This window comes from Martes martes, assembly GCF_963455335.1.
Source record: "Martes martes genome assembly, chromosome: 9".
NCBI lineage: Eukaryota > Metazoa > Chordata > Mammalia > Carnivora > Mustelidae > Martes > Martes martes.
Genome location: NC_137896.1, coordinates 23070216 through 23086547, shown reverse-complemented (window position 1 = coordinate 23086547; position 16332 = coordinate 23070216). Strand labels below are relative to the sequence as shown.

The following is a 16332-nucleotide window of genomic DNA, read 5'->3' as shown; positions in this document are numbered from 1 at the left end:
TGGGACCCAGCACCACGCGGAGGGACTTGGTAAGGGGATAAGGAGCTGCCCACTGCACGGCCCAGGCGGGGTCCATGCCCCACCCACTGGGGCTGGGGGGCACTCACGTTCTCCAGGCAGGTGCTGTCCTTGTCCTTGTGCAGGTAATGCTGCTGCCAGAAGCGCAGCAGGTTGTGGAAGTTGTTGAGCAGGAAGCCGGGGTACTTCTTGCTGTGCTCCATCCGCTGCAGCAGCCGCAGGTACAGCGGCAGCCGCTCTTTCCGGCGGGCCAGCATCAGGATCACCAGGCTGGTGTTGAGGCAGCTGACATTCTCCTGCCGGGCGCCGGGCCATCCCAGTCAGGGGCAGGCGGGGAGCCCCGGAGGCCCCTGGAGGACCTAGGGTGCCGAGGGGCAGGGAGGGCGCCCCGCACCCAGACCCTGCAGGGCCCCCGGCGGAGTCCACAGGCCATGCACCGAGCTGCCCCCTGCCCAGGCCTGAGAGCGGACCCGCCCTGAGTACCCGAGTACCTGCCTGTCCCTCCTCCACCCACCACCTGTCCCCACCCTGGTGCGACCCTGGTCGTCGGTCCAGCTGGAGTCCACTCCTCCTCCAGAGTCAGCTCAGGCATCGCTTCTTCCTGGGAGCTCTGGATCCCCGCACAGTGTAGGGGGCCTGCCTTAGGGGCAGCTGCCTCACCGACTAACTCCCACTTGGCACTAGGCTGGGGCTGCACGAGGGAAGAGTCTCGGCCCGTTCGGCTCACTGTGCAGCCCCGGCCCAGCTCCCTGCCTCAGCAAGTATGTGTTGGCTGAAGGAACAGAGGACAACCTCTGAGGGGTACATCATCACCCCCATTCTAGAGTGTGAAGCTTGAAGAAGGGACAGCCGTGGTTAGTCAGGGAGGGGGTGCGAGGCAACATGAAGTCCAACCCCAAAGCCTGTGCAGAGGAGGGGTGCTGAGAGCACTGGACCAGGAGTCAAGAACTCAGTGCCAATGCTGATCCACCCGTGACTTTGGAGACTTGCTACTCCCTCAGGCCCTGTCCATAAAACAGGACACTGGTCCCTTACTGGAAAAAGTCCTCAGAATAGCTGGCAGGGTTTCCTAGGAACCAACAGATGGATCAAGATATACTCCTAGGGAAGGTGGGACAGATCAACCATCGGGCTCCAGGACGAGGGAGCCACCTCCCACATCCCTGCCCTGCCTCAGGGTCCTACCGCAGGGGCCGCACGGCATCTCACCTGGGTCAGTGTCTGCACGTGGATGATGTTGATGAGGCGGAAGAGGAAAGACATCTGCGTGGGGACCTGGGATATGTAAGCAAGCAGGCGGCACTCGGACAGGACCTCAGCAACTGGGGACAGAAGAGTAGAGACTTGAAAGCTGGTCTGTGGCTCAGGACCAACCAGGGACACGCCACTCGGGCTTCTAGCCATGCCCTCCCTGGGGTCCCGACCCCGGAGCTAGGAGCTCAGGCCATAGAAGCGGCCACAGGAACGGCGGCTGCAGCAGGAACACAGGCATGTGCTGCCTCTCAGGAAGAGCCCACGTTCTCAGGAAGGCCCAGCAGGAGTTCACCACCCCCTCATCCCTCAGTGGGCGCAGGGGCCGCCTCCCTCTGAGGCCCTCCCTCCCTTCGGCTCACCACCTGGCCCCTCTCATCCCAGGCAATTCCAGCTGGGGGGGCGGGGTGTGTCTGGTTTCTGCATTTTGATTGCAACAATAGTTTCTTCACTTTTATTAAAATGCATGTCTTATGAAAGGAAGCACAGATGACAGAAAAGTCAAAGCAGCCAGGAAAATCTCCCAGAGAGCCACGACCTTGACCCCAGCCATGTGGGCATTAGGGGCAGGTGCCTCTAGCCACTGTGGTGTGTCCTTATGAGACGCTGGGTGTTTGACACTGGCGCGGCCACACTTGGCCGATTTGCCCAGGCAGGATGGGTTTTTCTTACCTTTCATGTCCACCTGGTTCTCGAAGCGGTCCAGCGACAGAGTGACGCAGCGCACCAGCATGTTGGAGTCTACCAGAGAGCTGTTGATCTGCTTCAGGAACACCTGGAACTGGAGTGGAGCCCAAGCTCAGACGGGTGCTGGGAGGCTCTCGCTGCACTGAGCTGTGGCCCCGGGGCTGGGGGGGTGGTGGTGCTCGCTGCGAGGGGCACCCCTTTACCCGGGCCCAGTGGTTTCTGGTCAGACCAAGGCCGTGACACACCCGGGAAGCCGACCCTCAGCAGGAGCTCATGCCACATGGGACACTAAGCCCAGTGTCTTCCACACTGATAGGTGTGGGCTCCTCTCATTTCCACCTCTACTGGCCTGAGCTGTGTCAGAGAGCCCAGGAGGTGAACAACCAGGCCCAGTAGTGCCCTTCTGGGGCTCATCCCGGCACCCACTGCACCACATCAGGACCAGGTCAAAGCCCCGGGCCCCCACCGTCTCACTGACCCCCAGCAGCTACACCGACCACCCCTGTACACGCAGGGTCTAGCGCAGTCCCAGCACAGAGCAGGGGTGAACGACTGTTCACTGAAGACTGCCCACTGACTCCCCAGCGCTCTCCAATTAAAAACCAGCACCCGGGGATGCCTGGGTGGCTCAGTCCATTAAGTGTCTGCCTTCAGCTCAGGTCATGATCCCAGGGTCCTGGGATCGAGTCCCACATGGAGCTCCCTGCTCAGTGGGGAGTCTGCTTCTCCCTCTCCCTCTGCTCCTTCCTCTGCTTGTGCTCTTTCTCGCTCTCTCTGACAAATAAATAAAATCTTAAAAAAAAAACCAAAAAACAAAAACCAGCACCTGAAGACTAGCAAGGACCAGGGCTCCAAAATAACTTCATCTTCTTTTTTTTCTTTTTACAGACTTTATTCACTTGAGAGCACAAGCGAACATGAGCAGGGTGGGGGGCAGAGGGAGAGGGAGAAGCAGACACCCCACTGAGCAGGGAACCCTATGCAGTGCCCAATTCCAGGACCCTGAGGTCACGACCTGAGCCAAAGGCAGATGCTTAACTGACTGAGCCACCCAGGCGCCCCTCCACGACAACTTCTGAACACCATGGCAAACCCCGCAGAGCCCGGGTTAGTCTTACCTTTGCATCAGTGTTGATGTATTTGTTGAATCTCTTGAATGCATCAACGTTGAACTTCATTAACTCCCCCAGGAGGTCAAAGTAACTCTGGAGTACATCCCTCGACTTGCACTCGCTGTCCACAATGCAGTACAGGATGTGCTGCAGGAGGGAGAGGACAGGATGAAGGCAGAGGAAGAAGGCTGAGCCCTGGGGCCAACAGGCAGACGTGGCTGCCACCCCCAGGCTGTGCTCATCCAAGCTGCCCGCCGCCTGCCGCCCCCCCCACCAACCCCCCGCCAGGGCCAGGCACAGAGCCCCGACCACGTGACGCCTCCTTCGAGTAAGCATCCACGTCGGTTGATGGAACCTGTTCCCCTGTCTAGATTCTCATCTGGGGATGCTGGGAGCTCCAAGGGTGGGGCCGGGCCTGATGCACTTCACCAGCAGGTTGGGGGCGGGTTGGGGTAGGCAGCCATGAGCTCTCCCACTTGCCCAGGGCTCCCCAGCTTGCAGGCAAGGGGAGCTGTTTCCAGAAGGAACATGGGCCACTGCCTAAGCACTGAGGCCACTCAGGTAAATGAAGCATAGGGTTTAAGGGCACGGGACACATTTTGACCCCATGGTTTGTCTTTGTATTTATGAATAAGAAAGTTTATACTAAAATCAATGAATTTTTATCAGGAACATAAAGCCAATTTAACTTTTTAAAGTTTTCTATGATAGTTCAACTGCTTCCATTTTTCATTTTCCTGAAGGTATGCTAATTTGGATCAATTTCTTATGGACTTACAGTTCATGGGTCAGTTCCTTGTTTGTATCCCTTTTTAATTTTTTTAAAACCAATTATATCTTTGGCCATTTTGCTCCCTGCCTTTTATAAATTTTTCCTTTTCTGAAGGCCATTTTATAATAAAAGGAAATTAACTTTTCGAGAACAGCAAAATATCCTCAGGGTCAAAAGGCCTTACTGGGTAAGTAAGACTCTCCCACTCTTCATGGGCACCCCTAGCTCCCTCCAGCATCCATTAAGCACCTACGGGAACCCACAGCTGGAAACTCGGGAGAAGTCCTAGGGGAATCTGCATTGGCATTTTAAAACAGAGACATGGTCTGCTCCTGACCAGCTGTCTAGGGCTCAGGAAGGAGAGCAACGCATGGGGCTGCAGGGAGAACGGGACACCCAACACCCTGGCTCCTCCAGGCCATTACCTCCAGAAGGCCTCGCTTCAGCAGGAACATCTGGTCTGCATAGGAGGTGGTCCCTCGGAGGAAACTCTCCACAGCCCGGGCTTGCCAAAACCTGCGACCCAAATGTTGACCCCTGGCCCAGGTGGCTAAGGCTGCCCTCTTCTGTCCCATATTCCATTCACCAAGGGGCTGGGAGATGTTTGCTGCCTCTTGATTTACTCAACATTTACTGCACATCTGCTAGGCGTCAGACCTCACACTAGGCCTTGGGGACATGGTAAGGGTAAGTAATAACAGAAGGGACAGTTCAGTGGGGAATCGTCCTCTATTTGGTTCGGTCTGTGTCTCAGAGCAGGGGGATCTAGGACCAAAGGGCTGGCTATAGTAGGACACATATGAAAATGCACTCTAGGTTTTGACCCTTCAGAAGAACAGGGGGACAATGGAAAGTGGGGCTGGGAATGCATGAGGAACTGGACGGACATGCGCAGATGGGCCACTTCGCTCACTTCTGACGGGCTGTCCTAGAGAAGATGTGGCCCCAGAGGGCAGAGCTGGGATCAATGAGGGGAAGTCTGGACAAGTCAGGCTGAGCTGACCTGCAGGGGGCGGTGCATATGAGGTCACGGAGCCTACTGACGCTTCACAGCCCAGCCCTGACAGAATGCCTCCCTTAGCCGGCTTCTGCCCACAGCCTTCAGCACTCATCTCAGGCGAGCAGGAGGAGCTCTGAGAAGCCCTCCCCCTCCCCGGCCACCCCTCCAGCCCCCAGCTAGGGAAGGGGCCTTCCTTTGATCCCTCAGTTCCCGGGGCAGGTCCTGGCTCCGCTCCTTTTCATACTACATACTACGGTTTCTTTTCATGCTTGTTTCCTGCAACCCAGGGAACTCCTGTGGGCAGGGGCTATAGCTCCTATTTCCCTACCACCTGTCTGTCCAACGCCAGCACAGAGTAGGCGCTTGGTGAATGCCTGGTCAGTTCTTGAAATACGCTGTTGGTATGCAGAAGCTCACACATACCCGCTGAGTCGGACCCCCTCTGCCCCACAGCAGTCATATGTCCAGGGTGGAAGCTGGTAACTAAATGAGGTATTTCTAACCACCTGGGAAACACTAGGTTTCTGGGCCCTTCAGGAGTGGCAGGTGCCTGACCCCAAACCTACCTGAAAGACGACTCGGCTGGCTCCTTCTTCATAACCTGCAGCAGACGAGTTAGTAAGCCCCTCTTCCCATCACACACCAAACTCCTGGAATAAAACAGGGACACTGGTGACAGACCTGCAGCTGACAGGGCCCAGTCCCACTTGGCCGAAGGATTACTACTGTCCTGGGGCCCTGGGGCTGGTTCTCTCTGCTGCTTTCGGTGGGTGAAAACACCTGGAGACATTTCCAAGGCGACAGGAGGCTCCCCTGCTCTGCCTGGACCCAGAGCACCCCAAGGACTCCTGCAGTCTTAGAAATGAAGAGCCAAGTGAATTCACACCATGTCTCAGGCTTTCCCTTCCCAGACCCACTAATAGGTGATCAAAGGCCAGAAAAACCCAGAGTCCATGCTCAGAACTGCTGGAGGGAGGGCTGTTTCCACCAAAGTGAGTCTGAAATGCTGTGAGAGTCTCCCAGATGGGGCAAAGTCTGTGCCAGTAGGGTGAAAAAGGGAGTACCCTGGGCCCCACGTTCCGCTCCAGCTGGCTTTGGACAAGTCCCTGTGCCTCTGGGCCTCAGTTTCCCGGTCTAGGAAGCAAAGACATTAGATGAGGAAATGACTCGGACTGCATCACGGGGGAGAGAGGGTCAAGCAGGCAGGGGTTTTGGGCCCTTAAGTTCCCTCTTCAAATAGAACAGCTCGGGACGCCTGGGTGGCTCAGTTGGTTAAGCGGCTGCCTTCGGCTCAGGTCATGATCCCAGTGTCCTGGGATTGAGTCCCACATTGGGCTCCTTGCTCGGTGGGGAGCCTGCTTCTCCCTCTGCCTCTGCCTACCACTCTGTCTGCCTGTGCTTGCTCGCTCTCTCTCTCTAACAAATAAATAAATTAAAAAAAAAAAACAAAAACAAATAGAACAGCTCTATTTTTATCCCCTACAGACATTATGGAGTGTTCATGGTTTCATTTGAACAGATTTCTCCTGCTTTAAAAAAAAAAAAAAAAAAAAGGAGGCTGAGAATTATGCCTCCTATTGCTGGTTACAGTCCTCCCTGCCCAGACCCCCATGAGCCTGTGACCTCCCTACTGCTCAGGTGACACAGCATAACCTAGTTAATGGGACTTGACAAAGGGCAAGAAAGAAGCATGTTTGCAGAGGTGAGTGACAAAGGAGCGGGCAGAGCACATGTGACTTTGGCACGTGACCTCTCCAAGTCCCTGCTCCCCGCTCTTTGAAGTGGAAGGGATGCCGGCACTCCCCTCCTAGGGTTGCTGGGGGCCCCAGGGAGGTAAGGCGGATGATGCCCCTGGGACACTGCAGCCGCCCATCAGTGAGAAACCACCGCTACCACACCTGCCGGCAGGTGTCTGTGGGCGTGCACGACCCCAGGGCACGTGTGCAGCCACAGCTGCCGCCACCCACCTGTCAGTGTTGAGGACAGCTTCCACCTCAGGGATGTTGGCCTTGAGAGAGATGGCGCTGAGTTCGTTTAGCTCCTGGTTATTGAGCAGTAGGTACTTGTTCCTGAAACACATGGTTTGAAGGGGATAAAGGACAGGCACGGGGCTAGTCACCTTCCCATGTCTCACGGTGAGAATCAGAGAATCCCCTAAGTGCCCTCCCCGACACCACCTGCCCCTGAGGCAGCAACAGGGCTCTGGCCAGGGGAGCCTCCCTGCCCCACCTCCTACCTCTCTGCCTGCCACATTCACTAACAAGGCCCCTTTCCTCAACATCTCCAGGCCTTTTGTTTGCCCCTGAACATTCCTATTTGACCTCTCAAAGGCACTTCCAACTCAATGATGTGCAAATCAAAATCTCCGTTTTGCTTCTCAAACCTGGCCCTATTCCAGCATTCCCAGCAGGGGGCCTGAGTCAGCTATGACACTCCATCCTGCGCCCTTCACCTCTAGGCCTGGTATCACCCAAGCCAGCTTCCTAAATGGTCTCTCCCAGGAACTGATTCAACACACAGCACCCAGAGAGATCTTTAGGAAACGGGACTCTGATCACATCACTCCCCTGTCAAAAACGCCCCCACAATTTTAAACTTTTGACAATATAAAATCCAAGCCCACCAACACAACCCACAAGGCCCTGTGGCTCAGCCACCAACCACCTTTGCAGCCTTGCTCTGAGCCAACTCCCCCTTCATTCACATCACCTGCCACACTAGCCTTCCTGTACGCACGGCATTCCCTCCTGCAGTAGATTCTTCTGGAACAGTCAGCCTCTCACTCTTTCCTTTCACCCAGTTTATTACCGCCAACCCTTCGGATCTCAGCTGACAAGTTACTTCTGCAAAGAAGAGCTCCTGACAGCCCTCTGGCCAGGTCACGACCCCTGTCAAATGTTCTCTCACAGAACCATGCTCCTTCTGCCAGAATACTATCGTCATCTGTCACTGTACATTCAATGATAAAATTCTCTGATTCCTGTCCTTCTCCCTTTCAGGACTGTGCCCTTCATGAGAGTGGGGGTCATGGCTGTTTCCACTCCTCACTATCTCCCCAGAGCCTAGCACATACAAGTGCTCAGATTTAAGAGTCTGATGAAAGTCAGGCACCCAATTCCTCAGGAAAAAAAAAAAGTGCACAATCAGAACAAACTGGTGCCATTTTTCAGAGGGTTCACCCACTTCTTGGAGAACCTCAGACAGAGAACGTCTGAAAAGAGGATGGTCAACACGATCCAGACAAAAGCAAAGTGGAGGCCCCGGACCACATCTGTCCTCAGGCACATTCTGGTAGCTCATACAATGCTTCAGAGGAATTTAAGCCAATGTTTAAAATTAGGGCCTTTCACAGAAATCTTAATTTCGAGCTTCCCTTGGGGGAAAAACTCAGAAGCGATGCGACAGCGGGCCCAGTTTCCTGTACGCCCATAGTGGGCCAGAGCTGAGCAGTACTGCCTGTGTGTTCCAGCTCACCGAAGTCCCCACCACACTATCCCTAGTGCCAAGGTCAAGGGTCAGCTGCTACTCACTCCTCCCCTGCACTATTTTTCCTATAGCAGAGAATCATTCTCTTATATATTCTCCATTGAAGGTTGGAAAATAAAAAAATGAGAGGGCAGAATGTGTTTCAAAAAAACAGGAGTGGATCGATCTCCTCGCGTAGCCGAAGACTATTCCCCCTATTCAATGAACACTCAGCCCACTCTGCCCACCTGAGGTCTCCGTGAAGAGCCACGCTGTCCGCTCCTTGTTCAGAGCGGCAGACAGTAGAGAGATGGATCAACTCCAAGGGTAACAAGGGGCCAGCAACATCCGTACTCACTTCCTAGGCTGGCCGTGAGGGCCCGGGGCAAGCTCAGCACCGGGCCACACACAAAGGAAGGGCAGCGCCAGCAGCAGCACCTAGCAGCGCGTTGTGTGAGTGCGGCCACCCACACTGGCTGAGGCGGCAGCAGCTCACACGGCTCCTGGGTCCTCCCAGGATGTGATCGACAGGACAGGGAGATGAGACAAGCTGGCGCAACAGCTCTCCTTCCAGGGACGGCTCGTACTTACTCGTGGTGGTCGCTGAAACTCTGGAGAAGCCGCAAGAACTGTATCTTCAAGGTGATGTCCTAAAACACACGTGTACCCTTGATGTTCAAACCATGGTCACGATGTTCCCAAAGAAAACAGAACACTCTGCCGAAAGCCTGGGCATGTCACTGATTCTCTGAGCCTTTGTCCTCATGCACAATGAGGACTTCTCTTGAGTCAGAAATCCTTTGCTGACCTCCACATCTAGCCAATAGCAGAATAAGCTAATGGGGACCCTTCCGGCTAACCCCTACCCCCGCCAACACCTTGGATAAAAAATAACTGAAATTCTTTAAAATGTGAGGCTAAGTTCCTAACAGAGGAAAATCCACAGGAATCAGAGATGAAGAAAGGACCGGGCTCAGAGTAGGAAGCATGAGAGCAAGATGGTAGGCAGCTCGGGGAGGATGGAGAAGTGGAAATGACACTTACTCACCCAGGGCCTGGGTTTTAAATGCCCTGCAGGGACTCGACAGAAACCTGAGCCCACATAAAGCCCAGGAAACATATACACTTCGTGAAAAGAAGGGTTAGAAAACCCCCACTTACCAGCCCAGGGAGCTAGCATGGCTGCCTCTTTCTGTGGGGGTAGTGCTGGTGGTGGAGGGAGCCCGCAGGAGAAGGCTTCTGGGCTCACACCTCCAGGGCCAAGGTGCTCAACATAAAAATCTGCCCTGGGACACGTACGCCTAGTGTACCCGGCAGACAAAAGCAAAGTGTTCTAAAGAAACACCTCCAGGGCCCAGGCTATACTGCAGAGCACGAGGCAACTTTCCACCCCAAAATGAGTCTGAAGACTCAAATACAAACATGAGCACCTCACGAGCAATCCGAGACCATAAAAAAAGTATGTTACAAGTAATAAAAGAGATGGAATGCAACAGTACAGAACATTAATGTAATGAATAAATACCAAGTAGCTTTTGATAAACAGCCAGCTGTCTCAAAATGCAGAATATATTCACTTGAAATTAAAAACTCAGACACATGGGCTGAGAAGCAAAATCTGACAAGGCTGAAGAGAAAAACAGTAAGCTGGAAGATAAGGCACGGAGGAAAGTCCCCAGAGCATGGCACAGGAACCAGGGAGGACCTACGGCACTGATGGCTGTGTTGCACTTTCAAGTCCTAGGGTACCGGCCCCTTCGTGGTGGTGACCAGGCCTCCACGTGGCCCATGAAGACAGCAGGCAAGGGAGTGGGACGTTCCTTTTGCAAGAAATAGGCTCAGAGATTCAGTGACTCGCTCAAGCTCTCCTAACAAGCTGAGCGGCACACGGGCCTCCCGACACCCAGGTTCAATGCTCTCTCCAGTACACCATAAGAGAGGCCAGGCAGAGGCGAGCTCTTGGCCCCTTTAAAAAAGAAAGCATCCTAAAGCCCTTTTTGGCTACAGACCATTGGTGGTACATGGTTTCAGGGGGCAAAACTACTACCGGTGGATGGATGATACAATGGGGGAAGAGTATGAAACAAGGGAAAACTTGCTACTAGGTCATGGTGTGGCGAGCCCTTCCTGGAGAATAGCGAGCACCCCATTCCGGAGGTATGCAAGAGAAAGTTGGCCACAGGAACTCCCAAAGGATTTCTGCACAAGCAGCGGAAGGGCAGGAGCAGACCCTTCTCCAAGGCAGTTTCCACTTAAAGGATTATACAGACTTTATGAATAAAATATATATATATATAAAATTGTGTGTGTGTGTGTGTGTGTGTGTGTGTGAGAGAGAGACTCAGTCGATTAAGTGTCTACCTTCAGATCGGGTCATGATCCCAGGGTGGGATCGAGCCCCACATTGGGCTCCCTGCTCAGCGGGGTCTGCTTCTCTCTCTCCCTCTGCCCTTCCTCTCTGCTCATGCTCTCTCTCTAAATAAATAAATAAAATCTTTAAAACTCAAAAATTAAAAAACGAGATTTCAAAGGGTCAACAGCAGATCTTGAAAGAACTCAAGTAAAGCTCATCTGTTGCCACGCCCCCTGCTCACCGGGCTGCAGTCACAGTTCTGATTGTGACCATGGAGGACAAGGGCAGATGCTGAGTGCTTCCTCCAAATCAGCTTGTCGAACAAATTATTGAGCCCAGGGATCAGCTTGAACTCCGCGATCATTCTGTGAACCTGGATGGGGTAGGAAGATAAAAGCATTACAACAACTGTGCTGCAAATATCCATCAAAGCCTCATGCTTGGCATGTACAAAACAATCTTTAGGACAAAGAAAGAGATAGTCGGTAGGGACTGCTGAGTTTTAAAGAAAATCCCCCGCTTAACCTACCTCTCACTGCACTCTCACTATGCACAGATACACTTTTACTCTCCACTCACATTCCCCACAATACTTCTAGGAGACACACTATACGGTGGGTCCTCTTTTAAGAACATGAGTTTGGATTCAGAGAGCCCTGGGTTTGACTCCCACCTCCAGCACATATGAACTTTGTAACCCTAATCAAATCTCTCAGTTCTTCTAGTTTGTTCCCTCCTCATATCATTAAAAAATAAAAATAGCCCTCATGCTTCGGAGTAGGATAAATTTCAACTGGAGGCAAGATAAACATTAAAAAAAGATAAATGCTAAATATCCTAGAAAAATATATGCAAAGAATTTTTTAAAAAATGACCACACAATGAGAAAGGCTTTCTAAAGTATTAAGTCTATTAAGTAAATCTAGAAGGCAAAACAGAAAGCCATTCAATTCAACCATGTAAACCTTTAAAAATGCTCTATGGCAAAATTCGCAATAAGCAAAGTCCATACCATGACTCAAAGTCCATACTGTGACTCTCAAGTCACAGGCAAAAAGCTAATTGCCTCTCTAAGGAATCCTACAAATCTCTCCTTTTAAAAAAAAATATTTATTTTATTTTATTTATTTGAGAGAGTGAGAGAGCACGAGAGGGGAGCAGTCAGAGGGAGAAGCAGACTCCCTCCTAAGCAGGGAGCCCGATGTGGGACTTGATCCTAGGGCTCCAGGATCATGACCTGACCCGAAGGCAGCTGCTTGACAACGGAGCCACCCAGGCATCTGGAATCCTACAAATATCTTAAACTAAAAGACCAACCTTACAGAAAAAATGGGCAAAGGATAGAGACTGGAAAATATAAGATATTCTTCAATGTATGGAAAGTAATAAGCCTCACTTATAATAATAAGAGAAATTCCAATCACAACCACTTTTTTAGATTAGTAAAGAAGAAAGTTTTATAACACTGTGTTGGTGAGCTTGGCCTCGGGCACGCTCTCACACTGCTGCTGAGAGGGCATACTGGGGTACCACCTGCAGAAGGAGGACATTTTGGTCATATCTCTAATAATTACAAACAAACACATAGTCCCTTTGTCCAGTGATTCTTTTAGGAATTTATTCTCAGATCCATATACATACTAAATGACATATGTATAAAGTTGCTCATGGTAGGATTATTTTCCATACCAAAAGAACAGATATAAGCTATATTCCCCATCAATGAGAATTAGTTGCATAAATTATGGTATATCCATTCAGAAGGGTATAACGTACCAGTAAAAAAGAATTGAGCCTTTTCACATTTAGTGAACATTCACCAAGATTCAATATTAAGAAAACAAATATGGGGGCCCCTGGGTGGTTCAGTTGGTTAAGTCTCTGCCTTTGGCTCAGGTATGATCCCAAGGTTCTGAGATCGAGCCCTGTGTCAAGCTCCCTGCTGAATGGGGAGTCTGCTTCTCCCTCTCCCTCTGCCTCTCTTCCCCTGCTTGTGCTGTCAAATAAATAAAATATTTAAAAAGAAACAACAAAACAAGAGAGCAAATATGTAATACTATACTACTAATTGTGTTAAAAAAATAAAAGAAAGAGGAATACATTTGCTTTATTATAAGCACAAAATGTCTCTAGAAGGATACATGAATAACTGGTAAACTTAGATGCTTCATGGAAGAACCAGAATGTTCAGGACCAGAGAGGAGAAAGGCTTCACTGATACTTATTTACACATTTTAATATAGAACTATGTAAATTATTTACCTATCAAAAATATTTTTTTAAATAGAAAACTAAGTTATTATTTCTTCTTCCTATTGTAAGGACAAGGTCAGAATATATATGTAAAGTCCTGAGCACAGCACCAGTGCATACTAAATCCCATTTTATAAGGGGAAGGGAAGTTGAGCAGGACCAACCTGGGCAAGGCAGTGGTGGAAATGTCGCCCTAACTCAGGCGTTCTGATCCTAAAGCCCAACCCTTTCGGGCCCACCACGGGTGTGCGTTTATCTCAGGAGACCAGAACCTGACAAAGACGTGACCCTGAGCAACGTTCTTCTTTGAGCCTGAGTCCCTTGACAGAAAATGAGGGATATCAAAGCTGCTGAAAGGATTCAATGTGGTAATGTGGGGGAAGCTCAGGGCTTGACGGACAAGAAGTACTGGATGGATTATTTACATTAGCACCCAATGCAACTCCCAACATCTGGGGCAGGTTTCCAGTCTAGTGATTTCAACTTAGCCAAGACTGGCCAGAGAACTTGGCCTGATGGCCCAATAATAAGCACTCTGAGGAGGAGCCTTCTGGGAGGCCTGGCCAGGGAAACCCTTCCCCTCGCTGTCCCCAGCTTGGCGAGGGGCGTGCACACAGTGCAGGGCACACGGGAGGAACACAGTAAATGCCAACTGTGCAGATGAGGCCGCGACAGCCTAACACTGGCTCTCAGGCGGGCAGGGGCCTGCGGCCAGGCCATGAGCCTTCCAAGGAAGCAGCGGCTGTAATCATGCAGTTTAGAACTAGACATCACAATGACTGATTCATAAAGCCTTGGTAACAGGAAGGCTCAGGGAGCAGGGGACAGTCATGGGGGGACAGAAGGCAGAGTCATGGCAGCAGAGTCTAAATCCTGGCTCTCCTGATGCCTGGAGCCTAAGAGCACAGCCCTTTTTGTACCTGGGTTTTCTCAAGCATCAAGTGAGGGGACAGAGGGTCACCACCTGTTTTATAACTTACCAAATACTTGAAAATTCAGATAAGTGTGAGATTTTCACAAAAAAGGTAAAAGCACTCAACACATGTAAAGCACAGTGACTATTATTTTCTATATATATTCCATGTTGAAGGAAGGAGCTTTGTTACTGTGGAGGTAAGGGAGAGATCTCATCCATGGTCCTGGTTTTAAATACCAACCATATACTGACAACCCCCAAAGTTCTAGTTCCAGACCCGACCTCTCCCCTAACTCCAGGTACAGATAATCCAGATGCCAGCCAATTCTTTCTTTCTTTTTTTTTTTTTAAGATTTATTTATTTATCAGAGAGAGAGAGCATGAGCAGGGGGAGCGGCAGAGGGAGAGGCAGAAACAGACTCCCTGTTGAGCAAGGAGCCTGATGTGGGACTTAATCCCAGGACCCTAGGATCACGATCTAAGCCGAAGGCAGATGCCCAACCGAGCAAGCCACCCAGGCGTCCTCAGATGCCGATTCTAACAGACACTTCAAACCTAACTTGTTCAAACTAAATTCCTTGCCTTTCTCCCTATGCCTCTGTCCTTCACCCCCAACTCCCTAACTCACAGTCTTAACCATCTCAGTCAACGGCCAATCCATCCTCCCACCTGCTTGGGCCAAAAACCTTGGAAAAAGTTACAGGGCACCTGGGTGGCTCAGTGGGTTAAAGCCTCTGCCTTCGGCTCAGGTCATGATCTCAGGGTCCTGGGATTGAGTCCCGCATCGGGCTCTCTGCGTAGTGGGAAGCCTTCTTCCCTTCCTCTCTCTCTGCCTGCCTCTCTGCCTACTTGTGATCTCTGTCAAATAAATAAATAAAATCTTTTAAAAAACAAAATAAAACAAAAAAAAAACCTTAGAAGAAGTTAAAGAAGTTACTCTTAATCCCTCTCTCATGCCCACATTCAAACCTGCAGCAAATTCTATCCGCTCTACCTTCAGAATATATTCAGAACGCAAGCACTTGTCACCATCCCACTCCACCAACATGCTGGTCCCGGCTACAGTCACCTCTTCCACAAAGCAGCCAGAAGGAGTCAAAAACACCAGATGTCCTGAAAATGGCCAATGAAAGCCCAACATGGTCTGACCCCTACAGTCCCTCCCCACCCTACTGTCCCACCAACCCACTGGGTGGGAGGGGCCACACTCCCACTTCAGCACTTGCTCCCTCTACCTGGTAGGCTGCCAGGGGGGGTCAGCGTGCCCCGCCCCCTCATGTTCCTCACATCTCCATGCTGTATGTTATCTTTTCAGTGAGTCTCCTCCTTGGCTACCCTGTCCAAAACGGGGATGACTGCACCAGTCTCACACAGAGCTGTTGTGACGGTCCAGTGTCTGACTCAAAAAGGAGCTTAAGGACTGTTGAGTGCCCCGCCCCCAACACCTACCTTTTCTCATCCACAGGACAATGATTGGCTGGTGGAGAAGGCCATTTCTCCTCCATCTTGAAGAAGACCACTATATAGTTCCAGGGCTTTTTTTCTCCCTTTGGAGGTTACAGACCCTTGCTCCTTCCTCTTAGAACTGCTTCAAGGGTCAGGGAACCCCAGCATATCCGGAGCCCCCCGTAGCTGCCTAGTTTTTGTGACCCAACACAGCTCTGGGCTCTGGCCATCACCCTGAGCCCTCACTGGACTGGCAACTCCTCTAGTACACCTCCAGGGCAGTCACCTTGCCACAGCAACCTTTACTCTTCACATTAACAAGGTCAGGTAACATGGTCAAGCCACCAGCTCCTGCCCTGGGAACCAATGCTCTGCCCAGAAATGCTGCCCACGGCAAGCTACGGTGGAAAAGGCTCTGGACTCTGGAACGAGACCAGTTTCCTGATGCGCAGAACAGAGAGAAGGAAAACAAGCCCTACGCCCTGCGGGGCTACAGACACAGTAGTGGCACGCAAGTGCCCAGGAAGCATGCTCTTCTGACTCCTCCTGTTCTGAGACGTGGGGGGAGGGGCCCACCTGGTTTCGCTGACGCCCCATCAGCAGCACACAGAGAACATAGAGCACTTCCAGTTTGTACATGATCTCATGCATAATCTTCATCGACTGCGGCAGCTGGGTCCTGGTGGAAGTGTGAGGCAGGCCATTCTCCTCAGAGGCCCCTGGGGGAGGGAACACAATGGAGGCTGGGACAGCCACCGAGAGAGAAGATTGAGTCACTGCTTGTGAGGAAACATGTTTCTGCCCCTCAAAGCCAGTCTGGACAGACCTGAGGTAACAGAGCCATTAGACTGGCTTCTGAGGCCATGACAGAGACTTTGAAAGCCACAAAATCCCCTCCAGCTCCCCAAGGGCCAGGCAAGCTTAGAAACTTAGAAAAACTGACTCTGTGTATCGTAAGGAAAAAAATTCTATAGTATGGGGACAGGTGTTAACTAGACTGACCGCAGTGATCATTTGGCACTATATGCAAATATCGAACACTATGTTGTGCACCTGAAG

The 16332-nt window shown here is 51.4% G+C and overlaps 1 protein-coding gene across 2 annotated transcripts in view; it reads right to left on the bottom strand.

The window, feature by feature from the left end:
* TRPC4AP (transient receptor potential cation channel subfamily C member 4 associated protein) overlaps positions 1–16332 on the bottom strand; it is a 72646-nt gene that overhangs the window by 963 nt on the left and 55351 nt on the right. For both annotated transcript variants that reach the window (XM_080812817.1, XM_080812818.1), the window contains exons 9-18: positions 15850–16016; positions 10900–11031; positions 8897–8955; positions 6808–6909; positions 5407–5490; positions 4266–4356; positions 3075–3215; positions 1942–2050; positions 1228–1340; positions 108–314 (exon numbers count right to left, since the gene is read on the bottom strand). In XM_080812817.1, the coding sequence (XP_080668943.1) occupies positions 108–314; positions 1228–1340; positions 1942–2050; positions 3075–3215; positions 4266–4356; positions 5407–5490; positions 6808–6909; positions 8897–8955; positions 10900–11031; positions 15850–16016 (1205 nt within the window). The remainder of the gene's footprint in view (positions 1–107; positions 315–1227; positions 1341–1941; positions 2051–3074; positions 3216–4265; positions 4357–5406; positions 5491–6807; positions 6910–8896; positions 8956–10899; positions 11032–15849; positions 16017–16332) is intronic.